The sequence below is a fragment of the Artibeus jamaicensis genome, unplaced genomic scaffold, assembly GCF_021234435.1.
Source record: "Artibeus jamaicensis isolate MK-2021 breed Jamaican fruit bat unplaced genomic scaffold, CSHL_Jam_final scaffold_1964, whole genome shotgun sequence".
Classification (NCBI taxonomy): domain Eukaryota; kingdom Metazoa; phylum Chordata; class Mammalia; order Chiroptera; family Phyllostomidae; genus Artibeus; species Artibeus jamaicensis.
The window spans coordinates 55,887,073-55,910,271 of record NW_026522030.1 but is presented as its reverse complement, the minus strand read 5'-3'; the positions used below and the strand labels follow the sequence as shown (position 1 = coordinate 55,910,271).

The 23,199-nt window shown below is 37.9% G+C and overlaps 1 protein-coding gene across 11 annotated transcripts in view; it reads right to left on the bottom strand.

Annotated features, from left to right (window-relative positions):
* The window catches only part of DENND4C (DENN domain containing 4C), a 133,473-nt gene that overhangs the window by 88,441 nt on the left and 21,833 nt on the right, over positions 1 to 23,199 (bottom strand). For 2 of the 11 annotated variants that reach the window (XM_037132356.2, XM_053656445.1), the window contains 2 exons: positions 8,493 to 8,574; positions 2,551 to 2,872 (listed from right to left, as the gene is read on the bottom strand). In XM_037132356.2, the coding sequence (XP_036988251.2) occupies positions 2,551 to 2,855 (305 nt within the window). In that variant the 5' untranslated portion in view covers positions 2,856 to 2,872; positions 8,493 to 8,574. Of the gene's footprint in view, positions 1 to 2,550; positions 2,876 to 5,398; positions 5,462 to 8,492; positions 8,575 to 15,677; positions 15,875 to 21,645; positions 21,765 to 23,199 lie in introns of those variants that run through there. The other 9 variants (XM_037132360.2, XM_037132354.2, XM_053656441.1 and 6 more) reach the window with 8 other exon arrangements.

The window sequence follows — 23,199 nt, the reverse complement described above, 5'->3', positions numbered from 1 at the left end:
CGGGAAGAGGATATGAAAAGATGGCTTTGAAAGGATGGCTAACAGGGAACAGTGAGGGCTAGAACATAAGTCCCTGGACGGTTTCCCTTCACTTGACATGGATGTTATTTAAAAATTTACCCTACAGTAATCTTTCTATGGATATTACCTATCTTAAGACAACCATAGAGAAAATTTTTTTAAAACTGAAAGTAAATACATGTCCTGTATCACTCCACCTGCACCAATAATTTATGTTCATACTCATTTTAACCTCTTTCCCCTTCTCAAAAAGCTCCTCCCATTAAAAGCCAATCCACTCACCCATGCTGTTGCTATTACCCCTTTAATCTGTTTCATAATTTGTTCTATCAAATATCTTCTCTTACTCCTGTATTTCAGTTCTTCCTTCTCCATTGGTATCTTTCCTTCAATATGAAGATACTGCAAGTTATTCCCTCGCCCCCCAGGTATCCTAAAACATTGCTTTTGAGGATTTTGTTAAAAATGCAGATTCTGATTCAGAAATTTGAGGCAGTGCCTAAAATTCTGAGTATCTGACATATTCCCAGGCACTATGGACAACATGGGTCTATGAACTACACCTGGAATAGCAAGTCCTATTACTATCTCTTCTTTTCTTTAAAAGTAAAGCTTTCCAAAAGAAGACTCTATAACTCCAAGTGCCAAACATTTTTCAACTCTTCCTAACCTGGCTGCTGTAACCAATGATTCTATGAAGTTGTATGACGACCATCCTAACTGAAATGAGTTGAAAGAAAATGATGGGGCTAAACAGGGTGAATGATAGATACTAAAGGGGTTAAAAGATGCTGCTAAAAGTTCAAAGTAAGAAAGACAAATAGTCCTTTGGCTTTGGAAATTTAAATATAATGAGGACCTTAGAATAATTTCACCACAGCTCTACTGCAATACTGGAAAAAGTGATGAATATGACAAGTGGTGGTCAAATGCAGCAGCTCACTACCTTAGTAGCTGAACCATCAACAGAATAGCCAGGAACCAACAGCTTTAAAAAAATTCATCAATCAGGAAAATTTGTACATATAATGATACTAATGAATTAATCATTTTTAAGATGTGATTTTATAGTTACATTAAAAGATTCAACATAAGAAAATCAGTTGAAATAACCACACTAATAGAATGAAGGAAAATCTGCATGATCATATCAATTACCAAAGAAAAGGCATTTGACAAAACCCAACACATTTTTATGTTAAAACTCTCATAAAATCAGGAATAAAAGAACATAGGGAACCTTCCTTAACATGATAAATGGCATTTATGAAAAACTCACAGCTAATATCATATTCAATGGTGAAAGACTGAAAGCTTTCCACATGAGATGAGGAATGAGGCAAGGATACCTGCCTGCTTTCACCACTGCTGTTCAACACCGTACCCTAAGTTCTACCCAGACCACTAAAACAATCAGGGCAGGAGGAAAATACAACCAACTAAAATGGAAGGAATAAAATTATTCCTATTTGCAGAGGATACAATCTTCTTACTTTTAAAAATTCCCAGAAATCACATGAAAGCTATTAGAGTTGATATATGCAGCATATTTGCAGGGTTCGACATTAACATATGAAGTTAAATTTCAGCTGTATCAGCAATGAACAATCCAAAAAAGACATTAAGAAAACAATCCCACTTATTGTGTAATAAAATATTTAGAAATAAAATTAATCAAGGAGGTGAAAGACTAAATGCCACAAAGCATTGCTGAAAGGAATTTAAAAACACCTAAATAAAAATAAAGACCTTTCATGTTCATAGGTTGGAAGATAATAATGTAAAGATGGCAATACTCTGCAAATAGATCTACAGATTAAATACAAACCCCATCAAAATTCCAAAAGCATGTTTTGCATATAAGGATAACCTAATCCCAAATACTTCCGAAGACACTCTTAGGAACCTGTGTTTTTTCTAACTGATGATAACTATAATAAACAGAACAGCGTAACATATGACATGTATATATGGAAAAATATTATGTATATTCTAAAAGCACATTTGGAAACAAGGCTTTTACAAAGAATGTTCATTAGCTGTGGCCTAGATAGTAAGTATCTCGTGACAACTACACTTCTAAACTATAAATACCCTCTCCTCATGGCATTAAAAACCTCACAATACAATCATACTTTTTAAAGCAGAATGCTCCTTTGTTAAAAATGTTCAGGACTTTGATAAAACCCATCACATAACCCAAGGAGCTCCTATAAAAAAATGCTGTTATTATAGTTTCTTGTTCTTTTATGGTTAATTAATAAGATTATCTGATAAGTACAACAGAAATAGAATCACATTTCAGGCTCTAAGCTCTGCAGTTCGATATTCTTTTGAAAGAAATTATCTAATGATTCAAGCACAATGCAAAGAAATTATGTAAGGGAGGAGAGAGATATATAATATCTTACAATACTTAAACCTGAAGTAACAAATAATGGAACTATCAAGGACTTCAAATTCCTATTCCCATGTACCTGAAATAATTTTTTTCCCTTCACTATGGCAAAAGAAAATAAGTCACAGTACCCAATGTCTGTAAGGGGTGGTTTATCTCTCCCTCTTTTATAACAGAGGAAAAGTTCTGGGCTTTTCAGACTTCCATAGTTCAAGTTTGCTTGGAGAGCTGATGGAGTGGCTTCAACACAGGTGTAACCTTCAGGTACTGTTTCCCCAGCTGATTTGTTAATAACTGCAATGTCTATAATTGGAGCTTTAGGTCCAGTTGACTTAGTATCTAAACGATTTATTTCTTGATCCAACAGAGTAGATGTATCAGTGAGCCCTGCCACAACAAAGTAGTCGGTCACTCTTGGCCCTCTGTCTTCTATCATGGTGGCTATTATATTTCCTAGAAGAGAGAAAAAATCAATTAAGTAAAATACTTTATCCTAACTCACTAAAATTAAAATACTTCTGAGTTAACAGTAATCAACTAAAACACTTCCCAGTTGGAGTTATAAGCAAAGGGCTGTCATTCTGTAGAAGCATGTGTTAGTATTATCTTGTGAGTTTTTATTTCCTACAACGTATAAATTGGCAGCATCGCTAAATTTGTAAGGCAACTATGATCCTTTCATGTGCCTAAGCCTCTGTAAAGAATACTCGGACTGTCAGAGACCAGTTATGGTATGTTCCTTCGAGCAAAATGCACTTCATGAACAATATTCATACCATTTAAAAAATCATTCTCTTTAAGTTAGAGAATTCCTAGAGCTAAATTTTACATTTAAACAAACAATTCAGCACTCTCCCAGTGAAGATGGCAGTGTAGACAGACATGGCTTACCTCTTCCCAAAACCACATCAAAATTACAACTAAAATACAGAACAATCATCACTCACAACCATCAGAAACAGAGTTAAATGGAAGTCTGACAACTACAAAATTAAAAAACCACAACCATCCAGACTGATAGGATGGGCACAGATTTGGAACAGGCTGGTCCCTCACCCATGTAAAGAGGATAAACATTCAGGAGGAATATCTCCAGATTGACAAGTCCCAGCCCCACACCAGGCCCCCCAGCCCAGGGTTCCATTGCCATGAAGATAAGAATCCACAATTTCTGGCTGAGAAAAACCAGTGGGGATTGAGTTGGTGGAAAAAAACGCTGGTGCCCCAAGCACTTCCTGTTAAAGAACCCACGTACAGACTCACCTACTTAGACTCACTCCCTCTAAGCTCCTGCACAGGTGTAGCAGCTTCAAGGGCACCAGTGGTATACAGGGAGAAACTGAAGTGTCTGGCATCAAGGCAAGCAGAGGCCAATGTCCCTTTTCTAAACCCTGACACAGCCCACAAGCTGGTGCCATATCTCAGACTCCATCAACCTGGCTAACACTATTTGACCTTAGAGATCCCCAAGGACTCTGCCTCACACAACTTACAGGCTCAGGATGCTTTTCCATATGAATGACTGGTCTTGGCTCCTGCTTCACAACTTCCTAAATCCTATCAAACAAGCAACAGCTGGCCTCAGTGAACCCCAGGCCTGGGACTACCAGCAGCTAGCCTAGATTAACAGTTTGGCTTTGCCTGGGAATCTGCAAGCCCAGCATAAGTAGCAGCCATCTAAGATTGCTTTACAGCTCAGGCAGGTTGGCCTGAAAAAAACACAGGTGGGGGCTGACCTTTGCCTGTACCATTCGGGAAACCCCAGGGCCAGCACACCCAGTGGACAGCTACAGACCACATTAGAGCAACACCACCCTGACCCTGCACAGCTGATCCTCTTTGGAAGGCAGAGGTTGGTGGTAAGTGGTCACTGCCAATCCTTGTAGCTGACTGGCTTGGGTAAATCCCTGCCATTAATCTGCCAATAGCAATCAAGGCTCAACTACAAGAGGAGGGTGTACTCAGCCCACACAAAGAGCACACCTCCAGTACCCAGCCTGGGTAATAGAGGAAGCTGTGCACTGAACCCTATAGAAAACCTACTACATTGTGCCACACTACCAAGATACAGAGTCAGAGCAGCTCTACCTAATACATAGAAACAAATACAAGCAGGCAGCCAAAACAAGGAGACAAAGAAACATGGCCCAAGGGAAAGGGCAGATCAAAACTCCAGTCCCAGCTGGTGTGGCTCAGTAAGCACCGGCCTGCGGATCCAAAGGGTTGTGGGTTTGATTCCCAGTGATGGCACACACCTGGTTGCAGATCAGGTCCCCAGAAGGAGGCGTGCAAAAGGCAACCATACAACCATACACTGATGTTTCTATCCCTCTTTTTCTCCCTCCCTTCCACTCTATATAAAAATAAATAAATCCTTTAAAAACAAACAAAAAAGTCTAGAAAAGAGCTAAACAAAATGGAGATAAGCAATCTATCAGAAGCAGAGTTCAGAACACTGGTTATAAGGATGCTCAAGGAACTTAGTGAGGACCTCAGCAGCATAAGAAAGTTCCAGTCAGAAACAAAGGAAACACTAACCGATATAACGATATAAAGAACAATTTACAGGGATATAACAGTAGAGTGGAGGAAGCCAAGAATCAAATCAATGATATGGAATATAAGAAAGAAAAAAAAAAACCCAACCAATCAAAACAAGGGAAAAAAAACAACAACAACACAAAAATGAGGATAGTCTTAGCAGCCTCTGGGACAACTACAAGCATTGCAAGATTCATATCATAGGGGTGCCAAAAGGAGAAAAGAAAAAGCAAGAAATTGGAAATCAATTTGAAAACATAATGAAAAAAAAACTTCCTTAATTTGGTAAAGGAAATAAACATGTAAGTTCAAGAAGCAAGAGGGTCCCAAACAAGATGGATTCAAAGAAACCCACTCCAAGACACATCATAATTAAAATGCCAAAGATTAAAGGTAAAGAATCTTAAAAGTAGCAAGACAAAACCAGTTAGTTATCTATAGGGGAGTTCCCATAAGGCCGTCAGCTGATTCCTCAAAAGGAACTTTGCAGGCTAGAAGGTACTGAAAAGAAATATTCAAAGTCATGAAAAATTAGGACCTACAGTCAAGATTGCTCTACCCAGCAAAGCTATCATTTAAAATCTAAGAACAGACAACCAACTGTATGGGAAAACATATTTGCCAATGATACCTCAGACAAAGGTTTAATCTCCAAAATATACAAAGAACTTACATGACTCCACTCTAAGAAGACAACCAACCCAATTAAAAAATGGGAAAAGGACTTGAACAAACAATTCTCCAACGAGGACATACAGAACATTCAGAGACACATGAAGAGATGCTCAATATCGTTAGCTATCAGAGAGATGCAAATTAAAACCACGATGAGATACCACTTTACACTGGTCAGGATGGCTATCATAAACAAAGCAACAAACAACAAATGTTGGAGAGGTTGTGGGGAAAAGGGGTCCTTAGTTCACTGTTGGTGGGACTGCAGACTGGTACAACCATTATGGAAAACAGTATGGAATTTTCTCAGAAAAATAAAAATCAACCTGCCTTTTGACCCAGCAATTCCAGTGCTAGGATTATATCCTAAGAATCCTAAAACATCAATATCAAAGAACCTATGCACCACAATGTTCATAGCAGCACAATTTACAATAGCCAAGAGTTGGAAGCAACCTAGGTGCCCATCAGTAAATGCATGGATCAAAAAATTGTGGTACATATACACAATGGAATTCTATGCTGCAGAGAGAAAGAAGGAGCTACTACCCTTTGCAACAACATGGATGGAACTGGAAAGCATTATGCTGAGTGAAATAGGCCAGGTGCTGAAAGACAAATACCATATGATCTCACCTTTAACAGGAAGCTAAACAACAAAACAAACAAGCAAGGAGAAAAAAAAAACAAAGACACTGAAATAGAGAACAAGGGGACAGTAACCAGAGGGGGAGAAGGAAGGGAAGTTAAGGGGGAAAAGGGGGAGGGATTTGGAGGAACAAATAGGAAGGACACAGGGACGAGAACTAAGGGGGTTGGAAATGGGAGGGAGGTGGGAAGCAAGGGGCGGAGGAGGCTGGGATGGGAGAAAGAGACAAAAAACTGTACTTGAAAAATAACTAAATAAAATTAATTAAAATTAAAAATAAATAAATAAAATAGCTTTAGATAAATAAATAAATAAATAAATAAATAAATAAATAAATAAAATCTAAGGACAGATAAAAAGCTTCCCAGACAAGAAAAAACTAAAGGAGTTCATCATCACCAAACCATCATTATATGAAATGTTAAAGGGACTTACTTAAGAAAATGATCAAAACTATGAATAGAATGGCAAAAAATGCAAATCTATCAACAATTGAATCTAAAAAACAAACTAAGCAAACAAGAAGAACAGGGATAGAATAATCAACACAAAGAGTGTTTTGATGGTTGCCAGATGTGGGCTGTGGGGGAACAGGTGAAGAGGTGACGGGATTAAGAAGTACAAATAGGTAGTTACAGAATAGTCACGGGACGTAAAGTGTAGTGTAGAAAATGAAGTAGCCAAAGAACTTATATGCATGACCCATGGATGTGAACAATGGTATGGGGATTGCCTGGGGGAGTAGGGACTGTTGGGTGTAGAGGAGCAAAGGGGGAAAAATCAGGACAGCTGTAATAACATAATCAACAAAATATAATAATAAAAAAACAAACTCAGTTCATCATAGATTATTCAAGGTCTAACAGACAAAAAAATGAAGGTAATGGTAATAAATATAATTAAACCAGTCTCTTAACAATTCAGTTAGGAGTCTGTCTCTAATAGTTAAGAAACTTTATGTAAACACTGTGTAAACTACACTGAGGAGTCATTAAATATTTTACATATAAATACCAGACAGAGCATAAAGAACTATAACCAAAGAAGACAACATTATATAAAATATACATTAAGAGACTTAGCCATTACATAACAGAAACCTAGAGAATGTGAACTTTGAGTCAAGATTTCTATTATCTTTAAATTCAGTACCTCTAACAATAAAATTAAGCTTCTGAGTTTTAGATATTCCCATAGATTTTTTGGTATTTTTTAAAAACAACTTTCTTGAGATATAGTTTATGTACAACAATCACATATTTAAAGTTTACAGTTAATGGAGGACTCAACACTTGGAAAATTTTAGTTTAAGGTAATAATCCATAGGACTAGTAGGTAATGCAGGTGAAAAGCTATTGTTTCTGGAATTGCAGGCACAGCCCATCCTGACTCCAGGGACAGACAGACCACCACCCAGGGTGAGAATGCTTCAGTTTTTTAAATCTAATTTTTCCTGAATTCCAAACCCCTCACCACACATTGTTCTCTGATATAAAAAGGGTGGCTTGAAAGGAAATGTAGGACAGTCTGTTAGGATGCAAACCCACCATTTTCCCAGATCACCAGCCATCTGAATAAAGTGTCCATAAAGATTCACTCCCTGTCTCTGCTTACTGGTTCTGGTAGGTGGCAGGCAGCATGAATGCCGGCTTTTCCAGTTTCATATTCGGGCAACTCCAGTGGGACAGATTTTGGGACTCTCCGGTAAGTCTAGGTATTTGCAAGGCGTCTCCACTGCTGCCTGGACAGAGAGACCCTGGGGTGTGGATTTGGAGACTCCCTAGCAGCTGCCAAGTGATGTCCCTTGGGGACTCTCCTCCTCCTACTCTCAGCACTTCCTGTCAGTTTTCACATTTGATCGAATCATTCACTTTCTAGTTCAGATTACAATCCCAGGGAATGATTTACATTGTCATTAATTTAAGGTGCCTTCTGGTTTACAGAGCTCTGTTTGGTAGAATGGGGGGAAAAGCCTCCATTCTGGAAAATAGCACTTTGGGGCAAGTTTTACCTAATTGGTCGACCTGTGCTTATAAACGTATGACTAAAAATAGTGTTTTTTTTATTGTCATATGGTTCAGCTTATGTACTGTATAATCTTGACTCAGGAGAGTGCTGGCTATTGAATGGGTCTTGAAATTACTGTATTACATACTATGACCAGAGTTGTCTTGTCAAAGATCAGGGAAGTGGGACAAAATGCCTTACCTAGAAACTTTCATGAGTTTACATAATCAGGAAGCAGGAATAAAAGGAAATGGATTCATGCTCCAGAGAAAACGGAATTTGCCTGTGAAAGAAAGCAGAAGCTCAGAAGAGAGAGCCAAGGAAGATCTAAATATTATGGCTGCTATGAGCATGGTTGGGGTCCCCATGGCCCCTCCGACCCTAGATCTTCCTCCTTACTCAGCTAAGGGAACTGAGGAAAGTGAGCCTGAACTGGTCTCGCCATCTGGAACCTGTCAGGGAACCAAATTCACTGGAAGAAAAGCCCCTACCAGAGCAGAGCAATACCTTTTACAAAAACTTGCAGTGGAAGTAGGGCCAGAGGGCCAGCCTGCTGGATATTATGGGCACATGCTCCATTTTCTACATCAGATCTGTTAAACCAGAAAAACTCTGAAAGGACCAGAGTACTGGTATATCCCTTTAGAATGGATGAGGAGGACACTCAGGTTTTTTGAGTGCCCTGTCTCTGCTTACTGAGTCTGGTAGGTGACAGGCACCACAAATGCCAGCTTTTCCAGTTTCACAATTTGGTAAGTTTTCACAAATGTATACACACCTGTGAAATGACTAAACATATCCAGCAGCACCAACCTTTCCCTGTACTCCTTCATTATCCTAGCATTGACATATATGGAATCATTATAGTATGTATTCTTTTTCACCTGGCTTCTTTCACTCATCCTAATTATTTTGAGATTGATCCATGCTGTTGTATATATTAACAGTTCACTCCTTTTTATTGCTAAATAGTTCACTGTTGAATATGCCACAATATGCTTATCCATTCACCTATATAATAGACATTTGAGTTACTTTCCATTTGGGGCTATTAAAGCTATCATGAACACCCACATACAAGCCTTCTGGACATATACTTTCCTTTATTGTAGGCAAATTTCTAAGATGGACTGGCTGAATCACCTGGCCAGTGTACGTAGCTCTAAAAAATTGCCAAATAGTTTTCAAGAGTGAGTCTACCATTTTACATTCCTACCATAAGTATATGAGAGTTCCAGTTGTTCCACATCCTCTCCAACACTCTATAAGGTCAGTTATTTTTTTTAAATCCTCACCTAAAGATATGTTTATTGATTTGAGAGAAAGAGAAAGAAACATTGATATGGGACAGAAACATTGATAGGTTGCTTTCCAAATGCACCTCAACCAGAGACTGAACAGGTAATCTAGGTATATGCCCTGACCAGGAATCGAACCTACAACCTTTTGGTGTATGGGATGATGCTTCAACCCACTTAACCACCCAGCTAGGGCAAGGTTAGACTTTTTAATTTAGACATTCTAAGACACCTATAGTGATACTTAACTATAGTTTTAATTTGCATCTTTATAATAGTGATGTGGGCCACCCTTTTATGTGCTTATTTTCCATTCATATATATTTTCTTCAGTGAAGTTTCTGTTCAAATCTTTTGCCTATGTTTTAATTGGGTTGTTAACTAATTATTGAGTTTTGAACATCTTTATATATTCTAGTGACAAGTCATTTGTCAGGCATATGCTTTCAAATATTTTCTCCCAATCGATAACTTGTCTTTTTCTCTTAATAGTGCCTTTTGTAAAGAAGTTTTTATTTTTAATAAGGTTCAATTTGTCAATTTCTTCTTTTATGGATCCTACATGTGGTGTCATATTAAACAAATCATTGTCTAATCCAAGGTCACAAAGGTTTTTTCCCCATGTTTTCTTATAAAAGTTTTGTAAATTTAGGATTTACATTTAGATCTATGATCCATTTTGAGTTAATACATTTTGGCATGTATAACATACTTTTTTACCTAAATTCCTGAGAAAAATGAGGATGAACATTATACATGGGTATAATGATTACATGCCATGGGTACAATGATTACATACCATGGGTATAATAATTCCGTGTATAATGAACATAAAACCATGGGTGCACATTATACATGGGAGTGCATTATACATAGCAAAATTTGGTAATTTTTGTATATGGTGTGAGGTGTGAAACAAAATTCACTTTTTTACACATAGACATCTAATTTTTTTTAGTGCTAGTAGTTGAAAATACCACCTTCTCCCCACTGTACATGATCTCACCTAAAACTGGAACCTAATCAACAAAACAAACAAGCAAAATACAACCAGAGACAATGAAATAGAGAAAAAATTCATAGTAACCAGAGGGGAGGAATATGGGGGGTAATAGAGGAAAAAGAGGGAAGGGTCATCAAGGAACATGTATATAGGACATGTGGACAGCCCTGGCTGATGTGGCTCAGTGGACTGAGTGCCAGCCTGTGAACCAAAGGGTTGCTGGTTCAATTCCCGGGCAGGGCACATGCCTGGGTTGCAGGCCTGGTCCCCTGTAGGGGGTGTGCAAGGAGCAACCACACATGGATGTTTCTCTCTCCCTTCCCCTCTCTCTAAAAATAAATAAATAAAATCTTTAAAAGAAAAAGACACATGGACAAAGCCAAAGAGGGATAGGATCTAGGGTGGCAGGTGAGGATGGGAACAAGCACCAGAAGAGCCCAATTTGCTTGTGGGTGGTGGAGGATGCTATTCAAAGTGCTGAGAGCCCAGCAAGCAACACTGTTCCCTCTCTGACCCCTCCCCCACAGAGTGCCACAACTTAGCCGCATGGGTAGCCCCACCCTGGCAAATACCTAGGGCTCTGGCCCTTACTACATAGCATCCACTGAGACAAAAAAATGGCGCAAATGAAAGAATAGATCAAAGCTCCAGAAAAAATACAACTAAGCGATGAAGAGAAAGCCAACCTATCAGATGCATAGTTCAAAACACTGGCAATCCGGATGCTCACAGAAATGGTTGAGATTGATCACAAAATAGAAGGCTATGAAAAACAAATTAAAGAAAAATGCACAGGGAACCAACAGTGACAGGAAGGAAACTAGGGCTTAGAACAATGGTTTGGACCAAAAGAAAGAAGTAAACATTCCATCCAACAGAATGAAGAAACAAGAATTCAAAAATATGACAAGAGGCTTAGGAACCTACAAGACAACTTTAAATATTCCAACATCCGAATCATATGGGTGCCAGAGAAGAAGAGGAAGAGCGATAGAAAACTTATTTGAAAAAATAATGAAGGACTTTCCTAATCTGACAAAGGAAATGGATTTCCAGGAAGTCCAGGAAACCCAGAGAGTCCTAAAGAAGTTGGACCCAATGAGGAACACACCAAGGCACATGATCGTTAAGCTACCCAAGATAAAAAATAAGGAGAGAATCTTAAAAGCAGCAAGAGAAAAGGAGACAGTTACCTACAAAGGAGTTCCCAGAAGACTGTCAGCTGATTTCTCAAAAGAGGCCTTGCAGGCAAGAAGGGGCTGGAAAGAAGTATTCCAAGTCATAAAATCCAAAGACCTACACCCAAGATGACTCTGTCCAGTAAAACTTTCATTTAGAATGGAAGGGCAGATAAAATGCTTCTCAGATAAGGTCAAGTTCAAGGAGTTCATCATCACCAAGCCCTTATTATGTGAAATGTTAAAGGGACTTATCTAAGAAAAAGGAGTTAAAAAATATGAACAGTGAAAGGACAGCAAACTCACAGTTATTAACAACCACACCTAAAACAAAAGCAAACTAAGTGAACAGCTAGATCAAGAGTGGAGCCACAGAAATGGAGATCACATGGAGGGTTAGCAACAGGGGAGTGGGAGGAGAAGGGGGAAGAAGGTACAGAGAATAAGTAGCATAGATAGTAGGTAGAAAATAGACATGGGGGAGGCAAGAATAGTATGGGAATAGTATGGGAAGCTAAAGAATTTGTGACACATGGACATGAACTAAAGGGGGCCAATGGGGGGAAGGGGATGTGCAGGGCGGAGGGGAATGAAAGAGGGGAAATGGGACAACTGTAATGGCACATCAATAAAATACATTTTTTTAAAAAGAAATATTAAAGGGACTTAGCAAAGGAAAAGAAGATCAAAAACTATGAACAGTAAAATGACAACAAATACAACTATCAACAACTGAACCTAAAAAAAACAAAAACAAACTAAGTGAACAACTAGAACAGGAACAGAATCACAGAAATGGATATCACATGGAGGGTTATCAGTGGGGAGGGGAGGGGAAGGGAGGGGGGGAGAATGGGGGAAAGGTACAAGGAATAAGAAACATAAATAGTAGGTACAGAATGGACATGGGGAAGTTAAGAATAGTGTGGGAAATGTAGAAGCTGAAGAACTTATATGTACAATGCATGGACATGAACTAAGGGGGGCGGGGGGGAATAAAGGAGGGAAAATGGGACAACTGTAATAGCATAACCAATATATTTTTAAAAAATAAAAAATCTTTTTTCTGACACACTCTGAAAAATTTTTTAATAAAAAATTTAATTTCCAATATGTTTGTTTATTTATGGAGTCCCTATTTATTTTGTTCTATTGATCTATCTGCCTATATGTCAGTAGCACGTGGTTCTGACAAATGTAGCTTTATAACCAATCTTGAAATCAGGCAGCATTAGTCTTCAATTCTGTTCTTTTTCAAAATTGTTTTGAAAAAGGTTCTTTGCATTTTAATAAGCATTTTAGAATCAGCTTGTCAATTTCTTCAAAAAAATGCCTAGTAAGATTCTCTTTTCTTGCTGCCATGCAATGAAACCTTTATTAACATTTTGAACAGATTCATCTATTACTGAAACGGGTAATTTCTAAACTTAAATTGGGGCATACAGCTAGAATGCAGACTAGTGCCATCATTGGGCACTATGAATGTAAAACTGAAGAATTAACAGCCACTTTTCAGACAGAGGACCAGGTGCAGGATGCACTCTTTCTGGATGCTGTAGTCAGAAGAAGTGCAACAATCTTCTAGCTGCTTGCCTGTTGTGTCTGCACATAGTGAGGGTGTGGAGTGAGGGTGACAGTGTTGCCAGTCAAGTTCTTCACAAATATTTGCGTTTTTGACTGTTAGGGAATGCAAAAATACCACAAATCCAATCATGTTGAGTCACTTCAACAGCACACTGATCTGGACAACTCACTGCTGCTCTCAACAATGCCATTCATTTCTAAATTACCTAGTAAGATTGTTATTGGGATTGTGTCAAATCTCTAAGCCAATTTAAGGAGGACTGACAACACTGAATCTTCTAACCTGTGAACAAGGTTTAGCTCTGCATTTATTTAGATTTTTAAAAATTTCTCTCATCAATATTTTACGGTTTAGAACATAAGAATATAAAGCCTCTCACGTCTTTTGTAAGATTTCCCCTTAAGTACTTAAATTTAGGTGCTACTGTAAATGGATGTGTTTCCTTTTAACTTAATTTCCCATTGTTCACTGCTACTATATAGAAATACTATAACTGATTTTTATTTATTGATCTTATATAACGAATTCATGCTAAAGCTGCTTATGAGTTGGAGAGCTTTTTTGCAGGCTCCATCAAATTTTCTACACAGATAATAATATTTGTGAATAAGACAAATTTACTTCTTTTTTTATTGATTATGCTGTTACAGTTGTTCTATTCCCCCCTTCATTCCCCTCCACCCTACCCCCCGTCCCCACCATTACCCCCCTTTAGTTTATGACCATGTGTCTCAAGTCCTTTAGATTCTATATTTCCCATGCTATTCTTGCCCCCCCATCTATTTTCTATCTACTGTCTATGCTACTTATTTTCTGTACCTTCTCCCCCCTTCTCCTCCTCCCACTCCCCTGTTCCTAACCCTCCTTGAGATTTTCATTTCTATGTTTCCACTCCTGATCTAGCTGTCCTTTTAGTTTGCTTTTGTTTTAGGTGTGGTTGTTAATAACTGTGAGTTTGTTGTCCTTTCACTGTTCACGTTTCTTTAACTTCTTTTTCTTAGATAAGTCCCTTTAACATTTCATATAATAAGGGCTTGGTGATGATGAACTCCTTGAGTTTTATCTTATCTGAGAAGCACTTTATCTGTCCTTCCATTCTAAATGAAAGCTTTGCTGGACAGAGCAATTTTGGATGTATGTGTTTGGATTTCATAACTTGGAATACTTCTTTCCAGCCCCTTCTTGCCTGGAAGGTCTCTTTTGAGAAATCTGCTGACAGTCTGATGGGAACTCCTTTGTAGGTGACTATCCCCTTATCTCTTGCTGCTTCTAGAATTCTCTCCTTCATTTTAATCTTGGCTAATGTAATTATGATGTGCCTTGGTGTGTTCTTTCTTGGGTCCAACTTGTTTGGGACTCTCTGAGCTTCCTGGATTTCCTGGGTCTATTTCCTTTGCCAGATTGGGGATGTTCTCCTTTATTATTGGTTCAAATAAGTTTTCCACTTCTGCTCTTCTTCTTCCCCTTCTGGTACCCCTATAATTGAGATGTTGGAACATTTAAAGATGTCCTGGAGGTTCCTAAGACTCTCCTCACTTCTTTGAATTCTTGCTTCTTCACTCTTTTCTGTTGGGCCATTATTTGCTTTCTTCTGGTCCACTCCATTGATTTGAGTCCCAGTTTCCTTTTCATTGCTATTGGTGTCCTGTGCAATTCCATTCATTTCAATTAGTTTCGCCTTCATGTATTTGTCTAATTTGTGTATAATCAACCAGTTCTATGAGGATCCTGATCACCAGTGTTTTAAACTGTGTGTCTGAGAGTTTTGCTATTTCTTCATCACTTAGATTTATAGACTCTGGGGCTTTGAGATCTTCTTGAGCCATTTTTTGTCTGTTCCCGCCCTTTAAGTATGAGGAGCGGAGCCTTGGACTCCCAGGTCGCTGGGTTGTGACGCTGTATGTGGGGGCGTGGTCAGAGCGGGAAATGGGGACCCCCTCTGCTGTTTTGCACCACTGGGTGAGGAGCAGCGCCTTAAGGTGGTTCACCCTGGCCGGGCCACTCAGAGTCGCTGGGTTATGACGCTGTATGTGGAGGTGGGGTCAGAGCAGGGAAATGGCGGCGCCCTCCCTGCCGCTTGCTGTGGGGACCCGCTGGGTTCTCGTCCAATCACCCACTCCCTCGCTTGTCTATCCGCGCACAAATGCGCCACCACAGTCAACCCACAGCCCTGCTCCCTCGCTGTTTCCCCCATGGTCGCTCACTCGGTCACTTGGTCGCTCACTAGGTCCAACCCTGCGCCTGGATTCCACGTGCCTGAGTCCATCTGACTGAGTTTTCCTGTGCAACCCCGCTCCACCAGCTGCTGGTTTCGCCCCTTACCGGTCAGGCTGAAGAATTTGTTGTTAACAGACTTCCGAAAAGTTCAATTTTCTGTGTTCTGGCTGTGTTTTCTGTTGCTAATATTTAGTTGTCTCTAAACTTGGTTGTGTGAGAAGGCACGGCACATCCACCTATGCCTCCATCTTGGCGGAAGTCCCTACTTCTTTCTTTTGTTGCCTTTTATTTCACTGTGCTGCCTAGAATAGAACATCCAGTAAAGTGTTTAAAAGAAATGATGACCAAAGAAAATATACAAATGACCAATCACATGAATAAATGCTGAACATCATTAGTCATAGAAACATTATTCATAACAGCCAAAAGGTAGAAACAACCCAAGTGTCCATCAACAGACGAATAAATAAAATTCAGTATGTCCATACAATGGAATATTATTCAGCCATAAGAAGGAATTCAATTTGAAAAATGGAACATGAATGGATGTTGAAAACATTATGACGTGAAATAAGCCAGACACACAAGGAAAAAATATGGTTCTACTTAACCATAAAAAATATGGTTCTACTTAACCATAAAAAATATGGTTTACTAGATACTCAGAGTAAAACAGAGATTACTAGGGGCTGGAAAAGGGGAAAATGAAGAATTATTGTTTAATGGGTACTGAATTTGTATTAGCAATGAGAAGAAAATTTTGGCTATAGACAGTTGGAATGGTTACACAACACTGTCAGTGTCTTTAATGCTACTGAACTGTACACTTACAAATAGTTTAAATGACATATATTACATATACACATTTTACCACAATAAAAACAGAGAGAATGCATCAATAATCATCTCTCCATATTAAACTTTGGGTTCTGTTAAGTTATAGAGTAAATTCCTGTAATCGGCTTCTTAATTCAGAGAATATAAAAGCCTGTGTAACTATTATTATATGTTACCTTCCTGCATTTTTAAAAGAATATACAATTTATCATGACAACAATAATATATGTAGTGCCAGTGAGTGTTATACTGCTATTTATAGTGTTAAGAGTAAAGCTGTTGCAGGAAGGTTGTTTAAATATACACTTCCTTGATCACAAAAAGGGGGGAGGAGGATATGAAGAGTGGACATCTGTTTTGTTCCTTATCTTAGGGGAAAGAATTATTTCTTTTACCATTAAATATAATGTTACTTGTAGGTTTTCCATACATGTTCTTTTTCAGGTTAAGGAAGTACCTTTCTATTCCTGAGACTTTTATCAGGAACAGATGTTGAATTTTATCACATACTTTTTCTGTATCTACAGTGCGTTTTTTCTCTTTCCAGTTTTTAATATGGGTAATTACACTGATTATTTTTCAAGTAAAAAACCAACCTTGCATTCCTATGATAAGTCCCACTTGGTCATGATATATTATCCTTTTTATATATTCTGGATTCTATTTGCTAAAATTTTGACTGAAATTTTATATTTTAATGAGGGACATTGATGTGTAGTTTTCTTTCTTTATAATATCTATCCGATTTTCATAGAAAGTAATGTTAGCTCCACACAATGAGTAGAAAATAATTTCCTGCTCTTCAATTCTCTGTGAGAGTTTGTACAGAACTGGTAATACCATATTTTGCTGCGTATAATGTGCTCCCCTGCATAATGGCCACCCACATTTTTGCTCCAAACATTCAGGGAAAAAAATCTTTCATACTAATTTGTTAGTTATTTATATTTATATACTCTTTTACATTATAAAGAAATTTCAGCTTTTACTTTTTAACATATTATGATACAAGAAATTTTATGTAACAATTAATTGCAAAACAAAACAGCAGATAAAATGTAGTTTAGGTACTACCCATAAATAATCCTTATTTTCTCTTCAAAAATTTGGGCAAAAAAAGTACACATTATACATGGGTAAACATGGTATTTCTTCCTTAAATGTTTGATAGAATTCACCTGTGAAATTATCTGGATTTGGAGTTTTCTTTATGGGTAGGGCTCTTAACTATAAATTCAATTCCTTTAAAGCAGGAATGTCAAGCTCATTTTCACTGGGAGCCACATGAGCTTCACAGTGGCCTTCAAAGGGCCAAATGTGGAGCTCCTTGCCCCTAGTTACGTAGTAGTTACATTTATACAGTCCTAAAATTATATTCGAACCTTTGAAGGCAACTGAAAGGCTGATGTGGCCCCCAGTGAAAATGAGTCTGACACCCCTGCTTTAAAGCCTTACTCAACTTTTTAAAAAGTATTTATTATTGATTATGCTATTACAGTTTTCCCAATTTTTCCCCCTTTACCACCCTCCAACCTGCTCCCCCAACCCTCCAGCATTCCCCACCCCTTACTTTAAGTCAATGGGTTGTACATGTAAGTCCTTTGAGTCCTCTGTTTCCCATACCACTTTTATCTCTTCCCATCTATTTTATGCCTATTAATTATGCTTCTTCTTCCCTATGCCTTTTCCCCAATATTCCTCCCTTCCCCCTCCCCCCTGAAATCCTTCCATGTGATATCCATTTCTCTGATTATGTTCCTGTTCTAGCTGTTTGCTTAGTTTTTGTTTTAGTCATTTTTCTTTTCTTTTAGGTTCATTTATTGATAGTTGTGAGTTTGTTGTCATTTTATTGTTCACATTTTTTATCACCCTTTTCTTAGATAAGTCCCTTAGTTAGGGGCTTGGTGATGATGAACTCCTTTAACTTGGCCTTATCTGGGAAGCACTTTATCTGCCCTTCCATTCTAAATGATAATTTTGCTGGGTACTATAATCTTGGATGTAGGTTTTTGCCTTTCATGACTTGGAATACTTCTTTCCAGCCCCTTCTTGCCTGCAAGGCCTCTTTTGAGAAATCAGCCGATAGTCTAATGGGAACTCCTTTGTAGGTAACTGTCTCCTTTTCTCTTGCTGCTTTTAAGATTCTCTCCTTATCTTTCATCTTGGGTAGCTTAACGATGATGTGCCTTGGTGCGTTCCTCTTTGGGTCCAAATTCTTTAGGACTCTCTGGGCTTCCTGGACTTCCTGGAAGTCTGTCCTTCGCCAGATTGTGGAAGTTTCCCTTCATTATTTTTTTCAAATAAGTTTTCAATTTTTTGCTGTTGTTCTTCTCCTTCTGGCATCCCTATAATTCAGATATTGGAACATTTCAGATTGTCCCAGAGGTTCCTAAGCCTCTCTTCACTTTCCTGAATTCTTGTTTCTTCATTCTGTTCTGGTGGATGTTTATTTTCCCCTTATGTTCCAAATTTTTGCTTTGAGTCCTGGTTTCCTTCCTCTCACTGTTGGTTCCATGAATATTCAGCTTTATTTCACTTTGGATATCTTTCATTTATTTATTAAAAATTTTAACCAAACTCAATCAGTTGTGTGAGTATTTTGATTACCAGGGCTTTAAATTCTCCATGAGATAGGTTTTCTATCTCTTCATCACTTAGTTCTCTTCCTGAAGTTTTGCTCTGTTCTTTCATTTGGACTATATTTCTTTGTCTTGGTGTACCTGATAAATTAGTTGCAAGGGGGTGGGGCCTTAGGTATTCACCAGGGCAGGGCAACCCTCTTTGCTGCCCTGTGGCACTGCCTGTGGGGGAGGTGCCAGAGAGGGAACAGTGCAGCTCACCTGCTCACCTCTAGCCCCCTTTCCAACAGACTCTCATGTGAGACTGGGAGTTTGTCCCACCAAGGTAACACCTATAGTCTTCAGTCAACTCTGAGTATCAGTTACATGTTCAGCCAGGTTCCCCCACCCTGTCCTCAGCCTCCCTGCAGTTTTTTTTAGCCAGTCCCACAAGTACAGCCTCGCCACAGGTTCTTAAGAGTCTGATTGTTCTGGTTGATTTTCTCTTTAATTCCTTGGTTGTCAAAGTTCCATGCAGTTTGATTTTTCTGGCGCTTCTGTTTGTTTATTGATTTTAGGTTGGTTGTTATCCTCCCTCCTTTTAGTTGTGTGAGGAAGCAAAGGGTTTTTACCTATGCCTCCATCTTAGCCAGAACTAGATTCCCTACTCAATTTCTTCTTATGAAAACTCTCATATTTTGTGTCTTAGTCCATTCAAGCTACTATACCAGAATACCATAGACTGGGTGGCTTATAAACAGCATGAATTTATTTCTCACAGTTCTGGAAGCTGGAAAGTCTAAGATCAAGGCACTGACAGATTTAGTGTCTGGTGAGGGCTGGCTTCCTTGTTCACAGAAGGCTCTTTTTGTGATGACACCACGTGACAGAAGGGAGCCAAAGATCACTCTGGGTCTCTTTTAGAAAGGCACGAATCCCATTCCTGAGGGTTCCACCCTCAAGTGACTAAATCACCTTCCAAAGCCCCACCTCCAAAAACCATCCCCTTTGGGATTAGGTTTCAAGATTAAAAACTTGAGGAGGGGACAAAAACTTTCAGTCTATAGTGTATCTTTCAATTTGTTCATTTCATGTAAATTGTCTAATTTACTGTCACAAAGAGGTTTATAATATTCCCTGATTATCCTTTTAATATCAGTAGACTTTGTAGTGAGGTCATCCATCTCATTTCTAATTAGTAATTTTAGTAATTTGTGTCTTATTTTTCCCCCCATCAGTCTGGCTAGAAATTTGTCAATTTTATTGATCTTCTCTAAAAAACAGTTTTCAGTTTCTCTTTTTCACTATTGCTTTTCTGTAGTAACCCACTGTAGTACTTTCTACTTTGATCTTTTATTATTTCCCTTCCTCTGTTCATGAAATTTTTAATTTGCTCTTCTTTTTCCAGCGTCTTAACTTAGAAGTTGAGGTCCTTAATTTGAGATCTTTCTTCTTTTCTAATATAGGTATTTAGTGCTATGAACCCCTCCTGAGGCAATTTTTAGTGGCATCCCACAAACTTGGTATGTTGTATTCTCTATTTGGTTCAAATTGTTTTTTAACTTCCCTTTCTTAAAATACATTTTCTTTGACCAATGACTATTTAAAAGTATGTTTTTCAGGTTCCCAGAATCTTGGTTACTGCTTTCTAACTTGATTACACTGTGGTCAGAAAATATAATGTCATGAGTATTCTTTTACATTTATTGACACTTATTTTATGTCTAAGAACATGGTCTAGCTTGATAAATATACCATGTGCTCTTCAGCAGAATGTGTGGTCTGTTGCTGTTGAATAGAGGACTCAACAAATGTCAATCAAGTCAAGCAAGTTGAGAGCACTGTTTCAAGTCTACCATATCCTTGCTGATTTTCTGTCCTCTTACCCTATCAATTACTAAGAAGGCACTGAAATCTCTGGCTATAATTGTATATTTGCCTATTTCTCCTTTAAGTTCTATCAGATTTTGTATCATGTATTTTGAAGCTCTGGTATTAAGGACATAAACATTTAAAATTATGTCTTTTTGATTAATTGGCCCCTTCATTATTATGAAATGAACTTTTTTTAATCTCTGGAAAATATTATTCTGTCTTAACAAGAGCTTCTGAAAAGAATTAAAATATCTGTCAAAACTTAGGTATACAGTTTAATAATTAAATTACCTTTTCCCACTATAGCTGAGATAGTCTTTAGAATCAATTTCCTTTCAACTTACTGTTTAGAATGGCACACATTTTAATAAATAAACACAGCTGACATCAACAAAATGTTATCATCTTCAATTTACAAGGCTAAATGTAGTTGACACAATTCCTCACTGTACCAAAAATACTTTTTTAAAGCTTCAAAAATATCTGTGTGTTCCCTGGTATTCCAAATTATGCAGAATGAATGATGAGGTCTGTTTAACCACAAAGGAACTAAGGTTTTATCAAAGTTACTTGCTACATTTAAGCAATTTAAAATAGGTCCTTTGTGATTCCATTTAAAAAGCATTATCAACATCAGTTATGCTGCCTGGGTCGTGAAACTACAGAACTGAAAAAATAAGTCATTTCAGATAAGATCAGTTCCTTTTCAGAACACAAAGCAGTGTAATTCTCTACTATTGCACCAGCCACTGAAAGTTTTATAAAGAAGGAGAGTTGTAAAGGAGAACTGCAAACACAAATACCTAAAGGGGTCAGGCAGCAGATGAGTCCTGGAAACTGGAGAACGCAGGCAACTACAACCAGTCAGATCCCTCCAACTGTTGCCAAACGGACTTAGCAAAGCCAGAACTTCCTTTTTGCCCTTGTAAGAGAAACCAGAAATCAGGATTCTATGTAAATCTCCAAGTTTTAAAATATCAGCAACTAATTCAAAATTCTTAAACACTAGTAAGATCAAACAAAATGCAGAAGCAGTGTATATTCACTCTAAAGGTTAAGTCTAGAAAAGAACAATTTCTAAATTCCATTAAAAAAAAAATTGACCTGGTTATAAATACCTAACTTCACCATTAAAGAAATGTGAGCCAATGTACCAAAATGTATATCAAAGTGGTAATATAACCATACAAAACGGAATGAAAGGAGAACTAATCCAAGTAACTTTTTAACAATTTACTTTTAACAAGAACTGAAAAGAAATCTTGAACTTTACTGAGAAGGCTTGCTTTTCACAGTGGTATGATTATAGGAATTCTAAAATTATTCTATGATAGAACAATTGTTCGAAACTAGAGTTCTTGTTGTGAGAAAAGGGAGGTATAAATATGAAATGGGAGAAGGCAAGTAAAATCTATATATTACAATGGAATTAGAGGTATCAGTATGAACTCATAGCTTCAAAATACATATATATACTAAATGCAATGTGGATCATAGAACAGAAAAGCACACTGATGTGAAAACTAGTGAAATTTAAATAAAATCTGGATTTTAATGAATAGCAATGTAATAATACTGATGTCCTAAGTTTTGGCAAATGTACTATTATACCATAAACATTAACCAGGAAGGAAGAAGAAATCTGTAGTGCGTGCCTTTTCACCATTTCTGCATACATAAAATAATTCAAAGATAAAATATTTTAAATGTGTGTATCAACATTATTGATAACAGCCAAAAAGTGGAAATAGCCCAAATGTCCATCAACTGATGAAACGATAAACAGCTTTTCTACATACACCCAGGCTCAGGACAGGAAGTCACAAGCTGTGGATCACTGATAGCACCAAAGAGATTGACCAGGGCCACTCACAAGCAGTAACTGACAAAGGTCTGAACCAGAGTCTTTGCAGACCTACCTAACGCATACAAACCAATACAAAGCAGCAGCCAACATGGGAAGACAAAGAAGCAGACCCCAAATGAAAAAAACAAGAGAATTCTCCAGAAGAAGAGCAAGATGAAATGGAGGCAAACAATTTATCAGATACAGAGATTAATGATTACAAGGATACACAACAGCATGAAAAAAGACACAAAAAACAAAAAAGGACCAAAAATAAAGAATGCAACATCTGAAATAATACACTGGAAGGAGTAAAAAGTTGATAAAATAAACTGAAAGGAATGAGCCAGAGGATCAAATCAGTGGTTTGGAAGACAAGGTACAAAAAAAGCACCCAAGCACAGCAGCAAAAAGAAAAAAGAATTTTAAAAACGAGGAGAGCTTAAGAAGCATTTTGAATAATGTGAATAACAACATCCACATCATGGGAACACGAGGAGAAGAGAGAGAG